This window comes from Bos javanicus, chromosome 1, assembly GCF_032452875.1.
Source record: "Bos javanicus breed banteng chromosome 1, ARS-OSU_banteng_1.0, whole genome shotgun sequence".
In the NCBI taxonomy this organism is placed as follows: domain Eukaryota; kingdom Metazoa; phylum Chordata; class Mammalia; order Artiodactyla; family Bovidae; genus Bos; species Bos javanicus.
Genome location: NC_083868.1, coordinates 56,596,276 through 56,616,217, shown reverse-complemented (window position 1 = coordinate 56,616,217; position 19,942 = coordinate 56,596,276). Strand labels below are relative to the sequence as shown.

The window sequence follows — 19,942 nt, the reverse complement described above, 5'->3', positions numbered from 1 at the left end:
GAGTGGGTTGCATGCCCTCCTCCAGGGGATCTTCCTGACCCAGGGATCGAACCCACATCTCTTATGTTTCCTGCATTGGCAGGTGGCACTTACTAGTGCCACCTGGGAAGCCCATTTTGATTTTCATTTACATGTAAAATATTACAAATAATAAAGAAGAGAGTACAGAAAAGATACATTTATAGAGAAAAATTTAAAGAAATAAGCATCTAGATTCTAGTTGTATGCCTTTATCATTAGTATTGAACTGTTTGATATGTTTCTCACTTTCTTTCCCTGGTTTTAAAGAGAAGAGTCATGGGTTTCTCTTTATCCATCAAGTTTGGGAACAACCATCCCTCAACATCTCTCCCACCCTGACGAAGTGGGTACTGCCAACTTGTGCTCACAGGTCCCAGGGTCTTGGTGAAATACATGTCTGCTGCTTGTTGGCTTTAATTATCCAGCTCAAAAATAACCTAAGAGGTTTTTCCAGGTCCATTGAGTCAGAATCAAACTATTTTCCCTCCATGTTGCTGTTTTACATTTTTATTAAAGTTGTATTTCATGGTAGGAAACATGTCCAATACAGGTTTCTATCCCCGTAGGACCTAGCACTTAAAACAGATTCACATATGTTTGTTCAACTGACCTGAAATTTATACTGTGGGAAATCAGGACGATAGTTTGGAATGAACACAGAACATTAGAGGGAATTCAGAAGCTCCCAGAATAACCCTGCAGAATTTCCCTGATGACTGCAAGCTCACACCCCAGGACATAAACTGGGAAGAATATCATTTGTCCTTTTCATACTGCATTCCATCTAAAAACACACATTCTGTGACTTTTTCGTCATCACATCATGCACACGGACCCTCAACTGACATCCTCTGTGCTTACTTGGTTACCTCTTGTGCTACAGAAATGTCAGATACACAGTTGGCACCAGATGCCTTTCTACTTCAGTGTAGTCGTGGTCCTGGAATGCAAAATTCCAGAATGCAAGGGATCTGTTCCATGGACACATTTCACACAGTCTCAGCATGGGATCAGGGAAGCACAGTCAATAATATTTTTATGATAACTGAAAATCCCAATAATTACCTTTCCCGTGAAGGTCATTAACTGAATTAGATTTTATAAAATTCCACATACAGAACGTGGCTTTTGTTTTCCAGTGACCTAGATTAAACTAATTTTAGTTTGTCAAATTGTTTCCAGGGTTTAACACAGATCTTGAAGTGGGGAACATTCTGCAGCTCCCCAGAGTTACTGAGTTCGATACACCAATATACTGGGTTTCTACCCTCCTGAGCTCATCTTCATCATTTCTTTGTAACCTTTTCTAAAAGTCACATTATATCATATCTGTAAGAATGATTGGTTATCATTATGATTATTACTGCTGGCTTAACAAGAGACTAAAGTACTAAAATATGGATTGAGGGGATATTTATATCCTCTGCAGACTTATAACAGTCATGACATAAAGAGCTGTAGTTTATTCCTTAATAATGGGAGATTAGATGATTTCATCTCAGACTTGCTGAATCCCACAGCGCTGGTAGGGTGGAGGACGAATGTAAATCAAAGGAGTAAAAAGATTTCGACATTTAAAAGGGGAATGCACAGTTGGAATTTAATCAGCATATTTGCCAATACAATGTTCCCTTTGAAAAGAAGTTTCTTTCAAAAAGATTCCTCAAGTTGTCTCAATTATGATGCATTCTTTAAAGTGAGAGCATGGCCTGAGGTTTCAGTAGAAGTTTAGGACTCACTCTCTCACTATGACCTTAGATGCAATCTCTCCATCCCTTATTTATCTCAGATGTCTTGGCAGGATTCAAAGATAATGTTTACAGAGCCTTCTTAGTTTCTTTGAAGACAACTGTTAGAGGATGTCTTATTAGTTATCTAGTCATTGATAATGAGCTTCTCATTAACTAATCCCACAGCCAGCATGAGGTTTAGTGATCACCCATTTAATAGGAAGCCAACAAATAGGACTATGAAGGGAGAGGACAAAGAGAAATGAAACAAATCCATTCAATTATTTATTAGATATTTACTGAGTGCCTCGGAGAAGGCAATGGCACCCCACTCCAGTACTCTTGCCTGGAAAATCCCATGGAAGGAGGAGCCTGGTTGGCTGCAGTCCATGGGGTCGATAAGAGTTGGACACGACTGAGCGACTTCACTTTCACTTTTCACTTTCACTTTTCACTTTCATCCATTGGAGAAGGAAATGGCAACCCACTCCAGTGTTCTTGCCTGGAGAATCCCAGGGACCAGGGAGCCTGGTAGGCTGCCCTCTATGAGGCTGCACAGAGTCAGACACGACTGAAGCGAATGAGCAGCAGCAGAGTGCCTCAGAGTACATCATGAGAAGAAACGCTGGGCTGGCAGAAGCAAAGACTGGAATCAAGATTGCCGGGAGAAATATCAATAGCCTCAGATATGCAGATGACACCGCCCTTATGGCAGAAAGTGAAGAGGAACTAAGGAGCCTCTTGATGAAGGTGAAAGTGGAGAGTGAAAAGGTTGACTTAAAGCTCAACATTCAGAAAACGAAGATCATGGCATCTGGTCCCATCACTTCATGGGAAATAGATGGGGAAACAGTGGAAACAGTGTCAGACTTTATTTTTTTTTGGCTCCAAAATCACTGTAGATGGTGACTACAGCCATGAAGTTAAAAGACGCTTACTCCTTGGAAGAAAATTTATGACCAACCTAGATAGCATATTGAAAAGCAGAGATATTACTTTGCCAACAAAGGTCCATCTAGTCAAGGCTACGATTTTTCCAGTGGTCATGTATGGATGTGAGAGTTGGACTGTAAAGAAAGCTGAGCGCCAAAGAATTGATGCTTTTGAACTGTGGTGTTGGAGAAGACTCTTGAGAGTCCATTGGACTGCAAGGAGATCCAACCAGTCCATTCTAAAGGAGATCAGCCTTGGGATTTCTTTGGAAGGAATAATGCTAAAGCTGAAACTCCAGTACTTTGGCCACCTCATGCGAAGAGTTGACTCATTGGAAAAGAGTCTGATGCTGGGAGGGATTGGGGGCAGGAGGAGAAAGGGACAACAGAGGATGAGATGGCTGGATGGCATCACTGACTCAATGGACATGAGTCTGAATGAACTCCGGGAGTTGGTGATGGACAGTTCTGGCGTGCTGCGATTCACGGGGTCGCAAAGAGTTGGACACGACTGAGCGACTGAACTGAAATGAACTGAACTGATAGTCAAGGCAATATACTAGATCTAGGGATTTTTAAAATGAGTAATGCAGCTTTTTGCTCTGGAGAAGTTCAGTGTCACAGAAAAGATACAAGCTGACTGAAAACTTTAACAGTTTCTTGGAAAAACAGATTAGACTCTCTTCAGATATGAAAAGGATACTACAGATCAACTTAACAGCCCACAAAAATCTCTAAGTAAAGCTTTATTAAATCTTAATCTTTTTGATTACTATTAAATATTACTACCCCTATTAATAGTGAATTACTGATAATTAGGGTGGAAAATTTTTGCCCATTGGTGGAAATATTAATAATGTAAACTAGGTATAGATACTGTATTTGCATTACAGTAATGTTTAGTACATCAAGTTTCTGTCTTCTTGAGAAAATCTGTAATCTCAATTTTTTTTCCCTAAGAACCACCTTGTATCACATTAGTTAAGAAAAACTGACTTTTTAATGATGGGCATAATGTCAGGCAGGAAGTCTTACATTTCAGCAACCAAACCATAAAAAGGGGGAGCATATGTTTTTCGACATTATAAACAGACACTGCAGCTTTTAGAACAATTTGAGAAAGGCATTTTATAATGTTTTTTGATCATACTAACTATCCAAAAAATATCTAGACAATAAAAAATTATTAGTAGGTTATATTTTAAAGTCTTCCTGAAAGTCAGTTATTTTGGATTTGGCACATCCTCAGAGAAATCTTTTTACACGAAGGGTCAGTTTCCAAGACAGTCCACAAAACTCTACTAACTTGTAACATAAATGATCAACCATGCAAGTACAGTATTTTGCAGATGGTATCAGCTGCTATACTCATGGACATTTATTAGTTATGTAAGAATTTTAAAATCTTGTGTTTTCATTTTGATGAAGACCTGAAAAATTGATACAGTCATAGTCTGGATCATCTAAATAACCCCACCCATTTCATGATTCTCAAAATAGTGTTTATGGTAATTATAATTATGTAAGGCTTGTGTTATCAACTGATTTAACAGTAGTATTAGGAGTCCACTCTATATATTGGTTAATAGCTGGATGCCATTTGGTTGACTTGCCTTGGAAAATTTCACATAAAAATCCATATGTCTGTTTTGTTTTATTCTTGTAAGTCAGAAAACATAGCTGCCATAGGCCTGTCGTTACCTGTGGCCGTGATGGAGCCGGGCAGTGGTGTTTTGTATAGACATACTGCTTCTCTCATGGGCGTTTTCTATTTGTGTTTGATGTGCGTTAAGAGTTTGTGTTTCCTGTCCAAGAAATGTTGTTTATTTTCCAGGATGTGGTAGTAGGGTTCTGGGAAAAAAGGGAGTCTATGCCCCTGCATGTGCTATGTGTAAACAAATAAGGATGAGTAGGGGCTTCTGCTGGATGTGGCTCCTCTCCAGGGCACCATCACACTTTTTTCTTTCTGTTATCATTGTTGAGTATATAGCTTGAAATATAAACTAACCTTTAGGAACTCTTTTCTAAGTCACTGCATTCAAAGACCTGGGGGCTTGCCGAGTTGGAAGGAATCCCATAGTGCCCTCCCGTCCTTCCTCCAGACATTAACTCAACCTTCACATAATGCTTGTCTCTTATCCAGTGTGCTTCCTTCCCTATTATTACTTGTTATTCATCTTCACTTCATTAATATTTAAAGATCATGGCCATTATTCACTGAAAAGGGCAACACTTACCACCAGCCATGCAAAGGTGAGCACAGATGAAATTTCTAAGGAAGTGTTTTGAAAGCATGGTATTTCCAGAGTCCCATTTATCTCTATTTCTATTGTATGGTTGTTTTTCCATTCTTCTTGTGCAACTGTAACAAAACATAAGGAGGGAAAGACATGGATCTGTGATTGGTCTATAAAGTATTTTTAATCCAAGAAACGAGAATAGTTTTAGTATAGAGATTCAACTATCTTCAGGGTATACCTATGAAGAGGACCCCACTGCCTACAGTCCTCATTGTATAAATGGTGTAACAGGGTCACTGAGAAGCACAGGGTTGTCTATCACTGAATAACTATGGGGAAACTCCCTTAACAGAATCCAACTCACAGTTCAGTACATTCTTCTGCTTTAACTTCAAGTTGGTGCATTAGTCTTTAGATCATATTTCTTGGATCAGGTAGAATATAAAACATTATAATCTGGCCTCAGTTGTCTTTTAAAATTTTTAGCAGACAATTTTTTTTAGAGAAGTTTTAGGTACATAGCAAAATTGAGTGGAAAGTACAGTTTCCATATATACCCTGCCCTCATGCATGCACAATCTCCCCCGTTAACATCGCTAACCACAGTGATGCCTTCATTACAATCAATGAAACTACATCAAACACATCATCACCCAAAGTCCATATTTTATTTACATAAGGCTCACTTTTGGTGTTGTACATTCCATGAATTTTGACCAAAGTCTGATATATATCCACTCTTGTAATATCATATAGAATAGTTTCACTGACCTAAAAATTCTTTGTGCTCTGCCTTTTCATCCCTTCCTTTCACCAAACTTCTGACATATGCTGATCTTTTCACTGCTTTTATATCTGATTGTCTTTTTAGAGCTTACAGATATTTCTCCAAAGAAGAAATCACACAGAAAAACACATCAGGAAACTCCAAGGAAGCATGTCTAATGAATTATTTTCATTTTTAAAGTGATATGAGATAAATAGTTTTATAGTCTCTCTTTTGGGGAAAGTTATATATACATATATATACATTTGTGAGTAAACTATAATATCAGAAAATAACTTATAAATGACAACAATTCTATCATCTTAATATCCTGAAAATCTTATTCTTTTTTCCTGTATTTATACAAATCTTGTTTGTGTGCAGCTATTTTTTTCATACTTTGCAATTTTATTTACCATCAAGTGTTACCTATAGCTTTACTTAAAAGATTTTGCATGATTCTTAAGCTACCTGTGGTTGAAATTTCTATTACATTACATATATACATCATAATTTGTTTAGCAATTTTCAAGTATTGAATCATATGCTTTTTCAGTTTTTAACTTATTTAAACTATTACAATCTTTATAGCAAGGTTCATCCTTAAACTAATAGCTTTCTTCTGACCATTTAGCTACTTAAGATACATTCTCAGAAGTATAATTAATAGGTCATGAGGTATGAACATTCTCCTTATTATCAACAGCACATTTTTAAAATACATGGGAATATTTCAAATGTTGTATTTTGCCTTTAAAGTTTTGCTGCATTTCAAGCTCTTGTCAATATCAGTTGTCCTCTTTAATGATAACTCTCTCCTCCTGCTTTCTTAATTGAAGCCAGGCCTTCCCATTAGGGCCCATCTTCCCTGCATCATTCTCAGATAGTGGTTGTTTATTTTCCTATATCCTTATTGCCTCAAGATCAGGAGGATTGGATCAGGGCTTTTCTTGCTCTCCATTGCTGCTTCCATATATTACTCCAACGTCAGAATTTAAAAACCAGAACAAAACAACAATAACAAAATTCCTGTCTTTTATGGTTAAAAGCATTTACTATAACAGCACTCCCAAATGGAGTTACATGTATATCACCACCAAATTTTTTGGCCATTATTTGCATACCACCATTAATACTATTTAATTTTATTCTTGAGATTATAATTGTTCTCCTTACATCATTTATTTTAAACAAAGACTGACCAAGGCACATATTTGTATAGTTTATGAAATCTACTTGATACGTTAATTCTATTTTAATGTGCATTACCCAAACACATAAGTAGTAAATTTTTATAAAGTTTGTCCAGATTCTGAGAAGTTGGCAATACAAGTGGCATAACTCTAATATCCCTGAGATTCCTAATAAAAACAGATGAACTAGAGTAGTAAAACTATAGGCAATATCTATGGGAACACTAAATAACAATATAACATCATTAATAGTTGGGAACAAATCAACAAACCACTGTGGTGTAAGCAACTGTGCAAAAAGAAACAGGAAAATCAGTGGCCTTTAGAACTAAGAACTTACCCCTCATACCGTCCAGAAAAAAGTCAACAGAGAATCACTGGAAAGAAAGGCAAACTAATCTGAGAATAGCAGCAGAAATAGAGAAAGAAGTTTGTAGGCACCAAACTCCCAGAGCCTTCAAGGGAAAAATGAAAAGGCTTGTCAGTGCTAGAGTAGAGGGGACTTTTCAGAGAAATCCCACTCTGAGACAAAACCCCTGGGATTACAATCCAAATTATATCAGACAGGCCCAACAGGAGAAAGCAGAGAGGCAATTTAGATAAAAGTGAGGGATAGGAGGAAAGGAAGTGCATTTTATAAAGTATAATGGCATATAATTTTTTTTGAAAATAATAGGAGAGCTCTAGAGACAGTGAAGACTCTAGAAAAGATAGCCTGGTGTACTCTTCTGTGATAAAAGTCAATTTAACAAACATATTTAGAGCAATAGAAAAAAGTGGGTTGGAATCACATGTAAAGATACCATAAGAAAAAAAGAGAATAGAAAGCAAAGTAATATTCCTACAATAATAACAGCATATTAGAAAGACATGACTTCAAAATAAATAAAAACTATAGCTCAATTATTCAAAATGAACTAAAAGAAATAAAGAAAATGATGTAAGCTATGATAAATTTTAGAAAGACTTCTAAATGAGTCATTTGGAGAGAAGAAATTCTTTAGAAGATAAGTGAGAAAATTCAAGAAAGGGTTGGAAATAAGTTTTTAAAATCATTTCAGAAATTAAGAGCAAACTAGAAAAAAAAACCAATAATGTATTAATACAAAAGTTAATGCATTAAAAGAAATTTAAAAAATAGAATGAGGGAAATTTTTAAGTGAAATGTTAATAAATAATGGATTTTATAAGCAAAAAGAGGTAAAAGAGATAGGCAAGAAGATGGAGAATATGTTTAATAAACAATACTTAAGGAAATAAACAATAGAAAAACACTGGAAATTATAACTCTAGTACAGTTTCTTAAAATAAAATGATTAGAAAATATATATTAAAAGATTTTACTTCAAAAGTAGGAAAATACTCTCAGAATGGATATTAAGCATATTTTTATAAAAATGTTAAACAAAATCAGTTCTGGGGAAAGAAAATCAAATTGTTATTAATTTTTGGACAGCAATTCTTTACGCCAGAAAATAATATAGTAAAATTTAATGGGCTTCCCTGGTGGCTCAGATGGTAAAGAATCTCCCTGCAATGCTGGAGACCAGGTTCAAACCCTGGGTCAGGAAGATTCCCTGGAGAAGGGAATGGCAACCCACTCCAGTATTCTTGTCTGGAGAATTCAGTGGACAGAGGGGCCTGGCAGGCTATAGTCCATGGGCTTGCAAAGAGTTGGACATGACTAAGCAACAACTTACACACAATATATTTAATATACTCAAGGAAAGAAAATATGAGTTAAGGATATTATATTCAATCTTTAACATGAAGATTATAAAAATAAAACTTATTAAAAGTCACACAAGAGCTCAGGGAATACTGCCCCATGAGCATTTCCTGAATATTCTCCAACAGAATATACTTCAAACTGAAGAGACATTTACATAAAGGCTGAGGGTAAGTGTTGAATATGTATTTACCTTTAGCACAAAGAATAAATAATTGTTATAAGTGAGTAGTAATGAATATATATTTTAAGTGAAGATACAATATAAGTGTCAAAAACACGGTTGGGTGGATATTGAGGGACTCCTTGTTTCGGGAGCATGAAGAGGTCAGTGAAAAAAAGATACATATAAAACTGAGCAAATGTGTTAAAAATCACCATTTTCAGGGCCCTGGAAATTGACCAAAGACAAACATTTAATTGATAAACATTTCTTCTTTGACAAGCCACCAGAGCTTCAGTAAGAACAGTAGGAGTCTTCAGCCTGCTTGCTTTGGGATCCTTCCATCACTTTTCTCCAGAGAAGGCAATGGCACCCCACTCCAGTTCTCTTGTCTGAAAATCCCATGGACAGAGGAGCCTGGTGGGCTGCAGTCCATGGGGTCACCAAGAGTCGGACATGACTGAGCGACTTCACTTTCACTTTTCACTTTCATGCATTGGAGAAGGAAATGGCAACCCACTCGAGTATTCTTGGCTGGAGAATCCCAGGGACGGGGAGCCTGGTGGGCTGCCGTTCATGGGGTCGCACAGAGTTGGACATGACTGAAGCGACTTAGCAGCAGCAGCAGCATCACCTTTCTCAACTAGGTCGGGGAGAAAGGTCATTTCACCATCTTAGAGCTGGCTACAAAACCCAGCAGCTTTACTTCCAAAAGGGACAGACTTAAGTTAGGTCTGAGCATGATAATCCTTCACATTGTCAGCTAGCAAGTGGTAGGCAACATAAAAAAACTGAGGCCTGGTTACCCTGGGTGTGCAGTCCCAGTGGGGTGAGTGGCAGACCAGACAGACAGTTCACAGAGATTCTAGAAATCAGAGTCATAAAAGAGCTGACATAAATTCTTTACACATCCCAGGCTGACTGGGAAAAATATACATGAGTAAGGGGATCTGAGAGAGCTCAGTGAAAAGTGAAGGCCAAGGGAGGTATTACTGTCGCAACTTTGCACGCAGTCTCTAATTCCCTCCCATACAGACGTCTATGTGTAGAGGGTGGAAGCCTATTGGGCTTGAGGTATTTGAGCACAATTTTTACCAAATTCATCTGTGGACCAACAAAGGGAATTTGACAATGTATGCGCAATTCCTTGGAAACAAAACTAAAGACATGAGAATTATAGTGAAAAGCTAAGCAGAGGTATACGTGTACGGCCAAAAGAGAGAGATTTTGCAATTTAAATACGATTAAGTTATTGAAAATTTTAAAAACCCACAGAATCTAGAGTTGTCATGTTATTTTTTTTAAATGTTTAGCTTTCAACAGCAACAACAAAATGATGATGTATGAAGGAAACAAGAAAGTGTGACCCATACTGAAGAAAAAAGTGGTTCATTGAAATTCACTGAGTAGACCATACATTAGATTTAACAGACTTCAAAGCAGCTATTAAAAGTATGTTCAAAGGATTAAAGCAAAATATGGTGACAATGATTCAATACATAGGGAATTTTAGTGAAGATAAAAAGAAACAGATGATTATTCCAGAGTTTAAAAGTCAATAATAAAAATTAAAAAATTCACTGGAGATTCTCAACAGCCAATTTGAGATGGCAGAAGAAAAAAGAAAACAGCATACCTAAATAATGATTAATATAAATTACCTAATCTGAAGAACAGAGAGAAAAGATCGAAGGAAAACAGAGTTTCAGAACCATATAGGACAAATCAAATGTTCTAACATATATGTAATTAGACTCATAGAAGGAGAGATGAAACAGAGGAGGGCAGAACAAATACTTGAAGAAACAAAAGCCAAAAACTTTATATTTGATTTTTTAAAAATTTCTCCAAATTAATCTACACATTCAAGAACTTTAAAACCTAAGTAACACAAATGTAACCAAATACCCACCTAAGCATATCATAATCAAACTGCCAAAAGCCAAAACAAAGAGAAAATTATGAAAGCAATCAGCAAGGAAAAAATGTCAAACTTATCACACGTAGGGACCAATAACAGAATCAATGGCTCACGTCTCACTGGAAACAATGAAGATCAGAGACATGTTCAAAATACTGAAAGAAGAAACAGTCCACTAAGAATTTTACACTTAGTGAAACTAATGTTCAAAAATAAAAATGAGAAAAAAAGACAAAACAATTCATGGCAAGTAGATTTTTCTTATGTGAAATTCTAAACTATGTCCCTCAGGCTGAAAGGAAATGATACCAAATAGTAACTTCTCTCCATGGGATGAAATGAAGAGCATATGAAATGATAACTATATGGGTCAATATAAGGTTTTATATATATTTTCTTTTTTTCTTCTCAGTTTTTTTTTTAAGAACATGAAATTCTTCAAATCATTAATTATAGCACTGTTCTGTTGGGTCTATTACATGAGATCGTTCATGTGTCTGTTTTTTGGTCTACTTTTCTCTTTTTTTTCACAACTTACTCCAGCACATCCCTTCCTTTTGTTATTATTGTCATTAACAGCACAATATGTCTTCTTTATATATGTAATACATATAACAAACTGCATACATAGAAAACTAGAAACATTGGAGTTAACAATAAGGATATTAAAATAACTTTTTAACATATTCAAGAATAGAGAAAAAGATGAAGGGAATAGATGAAAAAATGAACAAGTTCATCAAAGAATTAAAACTCTATCAAAAACAATAACTGTAAAATATAATATCAGAAATTAAGAATGAATTTGATGAGATTGAAAAATTACTGTGTATCAAGAAAAACACTATTTGTTAATTGTTAAATACATCAATAGAAAATTTCCAAACTGAACCACAGAGAGGAAAAGAAGTAGGAAATAACAAAAAAGTACTAGAAATAATAAAAATATATTTTGATATAGTATTTAACACTAGAAACTTAACATCAAAATTTTAAATACTAATTTTAAAAACATAGAAGAGTTAGAAATAAAGAGTGTATTTCTGTATAATCTAGGAATGGGGAAAATTTTTCGTAAGTATGACTCAAAATTAGAACCATTAAGGAAAAAGTGATAGATTTTATTTCAAAAAGTAAGAATTATGCTGCACTGGAAACAATACCATAAGAAAGTATGGATAGATGAAAAACTGAGAAAATATTTGCAATTCATATCACAAAAGGTTAATAGATTTTATATATAGTATATTTTCAGCCTAATAAAGATAATAACTATAATGAATTAAAACTCACTAATATGCTTAAGTTCATATAGATTCTTGATACTGAACACAAATACTTATTTGTCACCTAAAAATGTTAGTGAACAAACTGATTTTTAAAACTGGTAAAGGGAAAGAATCAAGTGTCTATTCTTTGTTTTTTTTAAACCAATTGTATATCTAATAAATAATTGGTTCATGAGAAGAAGTTTCTCTTTATAAGAACATTTCAGCTGATAAATGAAGGAATGAAAAATTAGAACATCACTATCCAGCAGCCAATACTGAATGAATGGATCTAAGGCAATACCCATCAATGGCTGTTAACATCACACAACCAGACATTATGTAGTGCTGATGTAACTACACAACATCATCTATGAAATATTCTTACCAGAAGATAAAAATAAATGTGATCAAATATGTATACCTAACTAAAAGGTGAAAGAAGAGCATGGAGATACCATGAGATGTAAAAGCAAAATCCAGGCTGTGGGTAATTATACAAGACAAATAATCAAGTTTGCTCAACAGATGCACTGGCAAAGAAAAATAAGAAATGTCAGACAGCCTTCAGATTAAGAGAATAGACTGGTCAGAGGCAGGGGGTGGGAAGTGGGCAAAATGAATGAAGATGATAAAAAGGTATAAAGTTCCAGTTGTAAGATAGATAAATTCTGCAGATGTTATGTAGAGCATAATGATTAAAGTGAAAAACCATACTTCATGTTTAAAAGTTGCTAAAGAAAGTACATCTTAAAGGTCTTCATCATAAAAAAAAAATTGTAACTGTGTGAGGTGATGGATGTTAACTGAACTTACTATGATGATTACTTCACACACACACACACACACACACACACACATACACACATATAAGATCATCATGTTGTATACCTAAAGTGAATACAAAGTTACATGTCAATTATACCTCAATGAAACTGAGGAAAAAAGGTTGAAGAATGAATTATGCCTGTAGGCAGGGTAACAGCATGCAGTTAGACTAAGATTTTCAAGATTATAGTATCAAGATTATTCCTTTCTATTACCAGTACTACCCCTCTGTTATTACAGTCTATACTACTTTATTCCCACACCTCCTCCTCCTTCTACCATTCCTCCTTTTTCTCCTACTAATGCTTCTAAAAGCATGAACACCTCCCCCGCCCAAGACTTTTGCTGTAATCTGGGAAATTAAAGCCACATGTGTCTGTCCTAACAACTACGTATTTTAAACGCATTAGTCTTAATAGTCTGAAGCACTGTGTGATCCAGTAGCATCAAATGAAGGAAACCTGGATTACAATCAACCAAGGCTTGACTCAAAGAATTGTGTTTCTTGGAATAAATCAAATGCTAATCTAAAAGGAAACTCTGTCAAATGAAAATGAAAAAAGAAGCACATGCCGAACGGTGTGTAACATTTCTGCCCTCTTCCACAGCCTCAGAGCACTAGTTCATACAAAGGAACAAGGTACAGTAGAAGAGTCCCTTCCCAGCTTTTCCCTCAAAGCATTTTCCCTCAGCTTCTCAGCTTTTCCCTCAAAGGCTCCAGGAACATGGGCAGGCAGGCAGGCTTTACATTGTTTTGTGAACAGACAGGGAAGAGACTGACCCCGCAGACAACAGAGAGGAAACGGAAAGAGGTCACAACCACCTCTGGTCCCTCAGCATTTTTTACACACCACTTCAATTTGTATTTGTTCACCTACTGCACATACTTGCACTCATGTGTGCTTTGCCGACCCAACCAACCTGTTGAAGGTCTCCCAGGGATGTGAGAGGGAAGTGGCACAAGGGAGAGGAGAAGTGAGCGAAGATCAAAAGAATTAAGGGGAAAAAGATATCATTGGGGGAATTTGACAGGGCTTTTGAGTAACACCTCAAGACGCCCCATCTAAATACCTGTCCCCTAGGTTTATACCAGGCTCACATCTTTGATCAGGTGGCACTAGTGGTAAAAAGCCTCCTCGCCAATGAAGGAAATGTAAGAGACAACTGGTTCAATCCCTGGGTTGGGGAGATGCCCTGGAGGAGGAAATGGCAACCCACTCTAGTATTTTTGCCTGGGAAATCCCATGGACAGAGGAGCCTGATGGGCTACAGTCCATGGAGTTGAAAGAGTCAGACACAACTGAGGGACTGAGCACACGCATCTTTGATCACTGCGTGGTGAAAGAGTTTCCCCCTCCTTTTTTTTTTTTTCTTTTCTATTTTTCTCCCTTTATACCCAAATACACAGCACCAGAACATTTTTTTAACACGGATGCCATTTCTCTCTCCTCTGGTCCAGCTGATGAACAGCAAAGTTATAATCAGACAATTGGGAACTGACAAGCACAAAGCATGTATACATGACTTCTGTCTCCCCAGTGATTTGCTGTTTTTAGCAGCTAGAAGCTTGGCCCTTTAAGAAATACATTTCCCTTCAAAGGCAGCACCACTCTCCTTTCTGAATGACACAATATCTCCTTTCCATTGGCTGTCTTTATGTCCAGTCATTCCCACCTCCTATTTCCTATCCATGTCGTCAATTCTCCATGGAATAAACATTAGGTTCTCAGATATGTAGCAGCATAGTTTACAGTTCTAAGAAGAAGATAAAAAAAATCTTTGTCTAAACTGAAGTTCAACATGTACTTGTGCTAAAGTGTGGCAAATGTTCTGTTTGGCTCCATATTAAAGAAAAGAAATAAAGAAAGTGAAGTCGTTCAGTCCTGTCCAACTCTTTGCGACCCCATGGACTGTAGCCTACCAGGCTCCTCCATCCATGGAATTTTCCAGGCAAGAGTACTGGAGTGGGGTGCCATTGTCTTCTCCTCAAATCCAGACTACCTGACTTCAAAATATATATTATGCAGGTAAACTCTATACAGATCTTCTCATTTCTCTTCATTCTACCTTATCACCCCAATCCATCCCCAAATGAAGTATTTTTTCCTGGAAAACAGCAATGGGAATTGGGGCACTGTTAAGGCAGAAGTAGAAGAGGTCCTGCTCTGTAGCTGGACTGCCAACACCATGGTCTTATCTCTTGATGAAAAGTGGAGAGGAGATAATAAATCCATATGTGTTGTTTGTCCTGGGCAGCTCCTTGCCTTCTTTAAGCATGGCCTTTGTGAGTTAGTTTTTGTTGTATTTTTTTCTTATACCACCAGTTCACTTTGTCCCTAAGTTAAAATCATTCCATTTCGTATGCATTTTCCATTTGTTGACTTTTGTTTTCATTTTTTCCACTAGTATAGAGATAATTTACTTGAGGACCAACTAATTTAGGGTAGCCATTATTATCATCATTTTTCAGATGGGCTCAGAGAACGTACATGCCAATCCCCAGGTGAAATTCAGTTCCAGCCAGAAAGGAATTAGAACTTCAACCTAGGAGTCCTGCCTCCAAAGGTGGCCCTATAAAGCAAGTATGAGTGAATGCTACACATTCTGCAGCCTCCTTGGTACTTTTCCCTGCCTTATAAGAAATATATCCAAAGCCACTTTGATAAATTCCCCCCACAAATCTGTTCTGATTCCTTAGTCTCCCATCTCAGTGAATGGCACCACCGTTCAGGTGTACATGTCAGACACATGCATGTTTTCTCTCTCCTTCACTCACACTGCCATTGTCCTGCTGCTGCTGCTGCTAAGTCGCTTCAGTCGTGTCCAACTCTGTGTGACCCCATAGACGGCAGCCCACCAGGCTCCTCTGTCCATGGGATTTTCCAGGCAAGAGTACTGGAGTGGGTTGCCATTTCCTTCTCCAATGCATGAAAGTGAAAAGTGACAGTCAAGTCGCTCAGTCGTGTCCGACTCTTAGTGACCCCATGGACTGCAGCCTACCAGGCTCCTCTGTCCATGGGATTTTCCAGGCAAGAGTACTGGAGTGGGGTGCCATTGCCTTCTCCGTTGCCATTGTCCTAGATCCACTCTATTATGAAGTCCTACCTGTTTAATGCCCAAAGCATCAAATTTGTCATCTTCTTTCTATATCTATCCAAACAACCACTCTGTCTCCTCTGCATTACTTTACTGGGGTTGTTCCCTAAGTTCTCTCCACCTTTTCTTCTCATCCCCTTTCACTTCATTCGCATACTGGTGCTGGTGAAGCCAGCACCGTCTTTTCATAACACAAATTCAATCAGGCTTTAAATGTCATGCCATCCTTTGGATGAAAATACTTCGATGTCTTCCCAAGGTGCTTAGATAAATATCAAAGCCTTGAACATGGTTGACAAGGTTCGGTATGATCTGGTCCTTACTGTACCTCCCACTTCATCCCTTAATTCTGCACCGCAGTCCCACTGGCATTTCCCCATGTTCTCAAACACTGCATAGCCCTTCACAACAGCAGTTTCCTGTCTCTGGATCCGTCATAAATCTCCCACCTCCCAAATAGTGTTAATATCTACACAGTCTTCAGACCTCGGCTCAGGTGCCACTTTCTCAGAGTCCATTTCCGTGGCTTCTATCACATACTCTCACAAAACCACTGTAGCCTTTATCACTTATCACTGCTTCAATTTAACATTTATTCATAGCATTATTTGATCAATTTCTGTCTTCATTTCCAGGCAATACCTCTTTTCACTCAACCTTTCTGTACTTAGGCACTGTGCTTGGCACATGGCTGGCTCAGAATACATACTTGTTGAAAGCTGAATGCTTTCAACACATGCTTCCTTCCCACTTGCAGTCATGCTTACCATTTGTCTGGATCTTTAGGCTGTAGATTTTCGTCTGAATGCCCTCTGGATACAGAGTGAAGCTACACTCATACTTCCCGGTGGTCGAGGAGGAAACATTCCTCAAGTACAGAGTCCACTCAAACACATTCCCAGGAGGTTCTCTGAAAGCCACCAGTGACCTACAGGCACTCTTGCTATCACAGTAGAAGCCATGTTGGGGATGATAAACTGCAAGCAAGTCCACCTTATCAGTGACCTTGGACCACTGCATCTGCACCAAGATGCCTTTCTTCTGTGTTTGGCAGGTCAGGTTGACATCAGAGCCAGGTAAAGCGTAAATGTGTTCTTCCGCACCGAATGTTTCTTCCACTATTCCTGAAAAGGAAGGGTGTGAGCCATCAGTTTGCATGATTCACAGAGAGGGATTCCTTGGTGAAAGACCTTGGTTACCCTGGTGAACTGAGGGAGCAGGTGGAACTTTCTTTCCTGGCTGCCTTAGCATTCGGAGGGAACTTGTGCCAGATTCAGAGAAAGAAGCATAAAACTCAAACACAAATAAGAAGACATTTGCTTAAAGACACTAGAAGAAGTTAGTAAATTTTGAATATCTCTTGGTCTATTGGTCTGTCCAAAACACAACTTAAGGTCTCTGAATACCTATGAAAAAAATTAAGCCTATTTAAAGATTGAAGCCCACTAGTAAATCTATTATGACAGCTATTCCTGCAATGAATATAATTGGCTTTTTTGTTTATGAGTTAATAGCACATAACACACAATAACACCAAATATTATTTTCTGAAGCTGAAAAGTAACTAATGAGCATATAACAATTTTAAAAAATACATGTTTACAGGTGGCTTTTACATATAGGTTATCTTGTTTAATCCTCCACACACATCAAAGCGTAATGCTGTTAACACTATTCATCAAAGGCACAGAGAGACTAAGTGATTTGCTTAAAGTCACACTTCAGTGAAAGAACATGAATTCAGTTGTCTAGGGTCTGCGCTCTTTCTATAACCTTCAGGACCTCCAAACTCCCTTCCAAATTGGTTGAGAAGAGTAAGAAATTTGACATTCTATATAAAAGAGTCAAAAAGGCCATCATTTCCCTATAGTTAGGATTTCTGAGGTAAAAAGGGGGAAATAGTGGTAGGGGTTTCCACTAAAAATAAACCATTGAGCAGCAGCATCTATAATCAACACTGAGATACTAGACATGAAAGAAGATTCCCTCTCATCAGTTCTTTGACCAAATGGTACAAGACACTTCAGACATGTTAAGCCTCTGACATGCCTTCCATAGTGTAGGTCTCAGTTTTAGAATTAACATGAAATACTGTTTCAGGCATGATCTATTATTGTGACAAGTACCCCTGAAGCTCACAAAGGAAAAAGATAAAAAGATGACAAGCAACTGAGAAAAAACCAGGCTCTCAAAGGTACTTGACGAATGGGAATTACTACACTTTTATGGATGCAGAAGTTTGGGTAGGCAGAGGTTAGTGCAGTTTAATGTAGCTGCCTGTGAGCTCGGCTTTGCCTGATAATACACCTCTTATCCTATCTAAAGCATTATATTCCAATGTCTCCTTTGATTTAGAAATCCTCTTTAAAATCTTTGTAGCTATATCTGAAAAGCACAGTTAATTCTTAAGACACTCAGGCTCACAGTAATACCCTCATGTTATGGAATGCAGAATGAATCTTTCTTCCTGCTATTTTAAACAGGCCCTTTAGGCGCTGGTCCCTGCTGTCACAAGGAGTCTACTTTTTCTTCCAGGTCCATACCTATACATGCCTCATTAAAATTCAGCGTATGTTCAACTCCCAAAGATCTGAGTATTTGGAGGAGAAAAGCTTGTTAAATCCAAAAGAGAAAGTATTTGAGAGAGAGAAAAAGTTGAGCAAGAAGCTCTGAGCCTTGATGGCATTGTGATTTTTTCTTTTTTTTTAAAGTGTTCCAGCGTTGTTCTGACAACCACTTGGAGAACATTTCATTTTCAAGAAGCATAGTTTTCCAGTTACTCCAGAGACCCTCTTAGGAAGGAAATGGGTGAAAATGTCTCAGAGCAGTGGCACAAACCACCCATTCCTTTCTTGTTTTTAGTGCTCATTTGTAATCATTTCTAGATCCTTACATCTCTCTGAGAGCTGCCACTTAAATACATAACTGAAAACTTTAGTAACAATCTGCCTTTGGTGATCAATTCCAGCAGTAGTCACAAGGCATTTTCAATGACCAGAGGCCCCTTTCCTCCCTAAAGCAGCCAGTGTGACAAGAAAGGACAACCAGAAGCCTTACCCCTGACCAAATGCATCTGGATGATGGAATAGACAGCACAGTATGTCCATTTTTTCTCCATTGTCTCCTGAAGGCCTCACACCAGCATTTTCATAATGATCACGGAAGTCAATAGACACCTTTAACTAAGCAAACTCCAGACACCCTATTCGTGCTGAAAAACCCCACACCCACCACACGCCTGTGTCTGTTTATCACTTGGCAAGACCCCAGGAAATGAGACGTCAACAGGAAAGTAATGTGGTTCACAGCTAAGTATAACCTTCAACAGAACAATGTTGAAATTTTTCTCTGAAGTCTTGTGCATCACCTTCGTTAAAAGCATTTTCAATATCCAAAGATTCTCTCCTTCAGGATCTCTGTGTCAGTCAAACTGCTTCTAAAATCCAAACAAAGGAAATCATGCAGAGCAGTTCATAATGTGCTTTTCATGCATTTCTTTGCAAGAGCACAAAGTCGTTTAACAAATGTAAGCTCACCGTCTTTCATAATAGTCTTTCTGTTCAATTTTAAAATATGTTTTCTTTCCAGAATTACTTCAGGGTGAAAGGACAAAGAATTAACACATTTAATTTTAATAAAATCTGAAAAGTAACAGAGGTCAGCTCCTGCTAGGAAATGGAATTTTAACATCTCCTTTCTTTCAGGGAAACCCACATTCCCTGAAGGTGGAGAAGTGAAGGCTCCTTTTCCACTCCATCCAGGATAGGCTGGTGGTCAGGGAGGAAAGTCTCCCACCATGAGGGCAGGACGTCTGCTTTGATGATGACAGAAAAGCATGTCTATACTTTAGCAAACACCATAGAGAAACAGAGAAAACAATCAGAATCCAAAGGCCGAGTATCTCCCACCTCAACTGGCTCCCAGGCTTGTTAACATCCACCCACTAACTTTCATTTACAGAGGTCAGAGACTAGATTTCAGGGAAATGACTCCTTGGTAAAGACGTGTGGTTATTCACAGAAGGACATGATGACTGTTCCCTGCCAGATACAACT

At 37.7% G+C, this 19,942-nt stretch overlaps 1 protein-coding gene across 3 annotated transcripts in view; it reads right to left on the bottom strand.

The window, feature by feature from the left end:
- CD96 (CD96 molecule) overlaps positions 1 to 19,104 on the bottom strand; it is a 98,275-nt gene extending 79,171 nt beyond the window's left edge. The window contains exons 1-3 of one of the 3 annotated variants that reach the window (XM_061389485.1): positions 18,945 to 19,104; positions 16,655 to 17,011; positions 4,921 to 5,045 (exon numbers count right to left, since the gene is read on the bottom strand). In XM_061389485.1, coding sequence (XP_061245469.1) covers positions 4,921 to 5,045; positions 16,655 to 17,011; positions 18,945 to 19,005 — 543 coding nt within the window. In that variant the 5' untranslated portion in view covers positions 19,006 to 19,104. The remainder of the gene's footprint in view (positions 1 to 4,920; positions 5,046 to 16,654; positions 17,012 to 18,944) is intronic. The other 2 variants (XM_061389549.1, XM_061389492.1) reach the window with 2 other exon arrangements.
- Between the last annotated feature and the right edge of the window lie 838 nt (positions 19,105 to 19,942).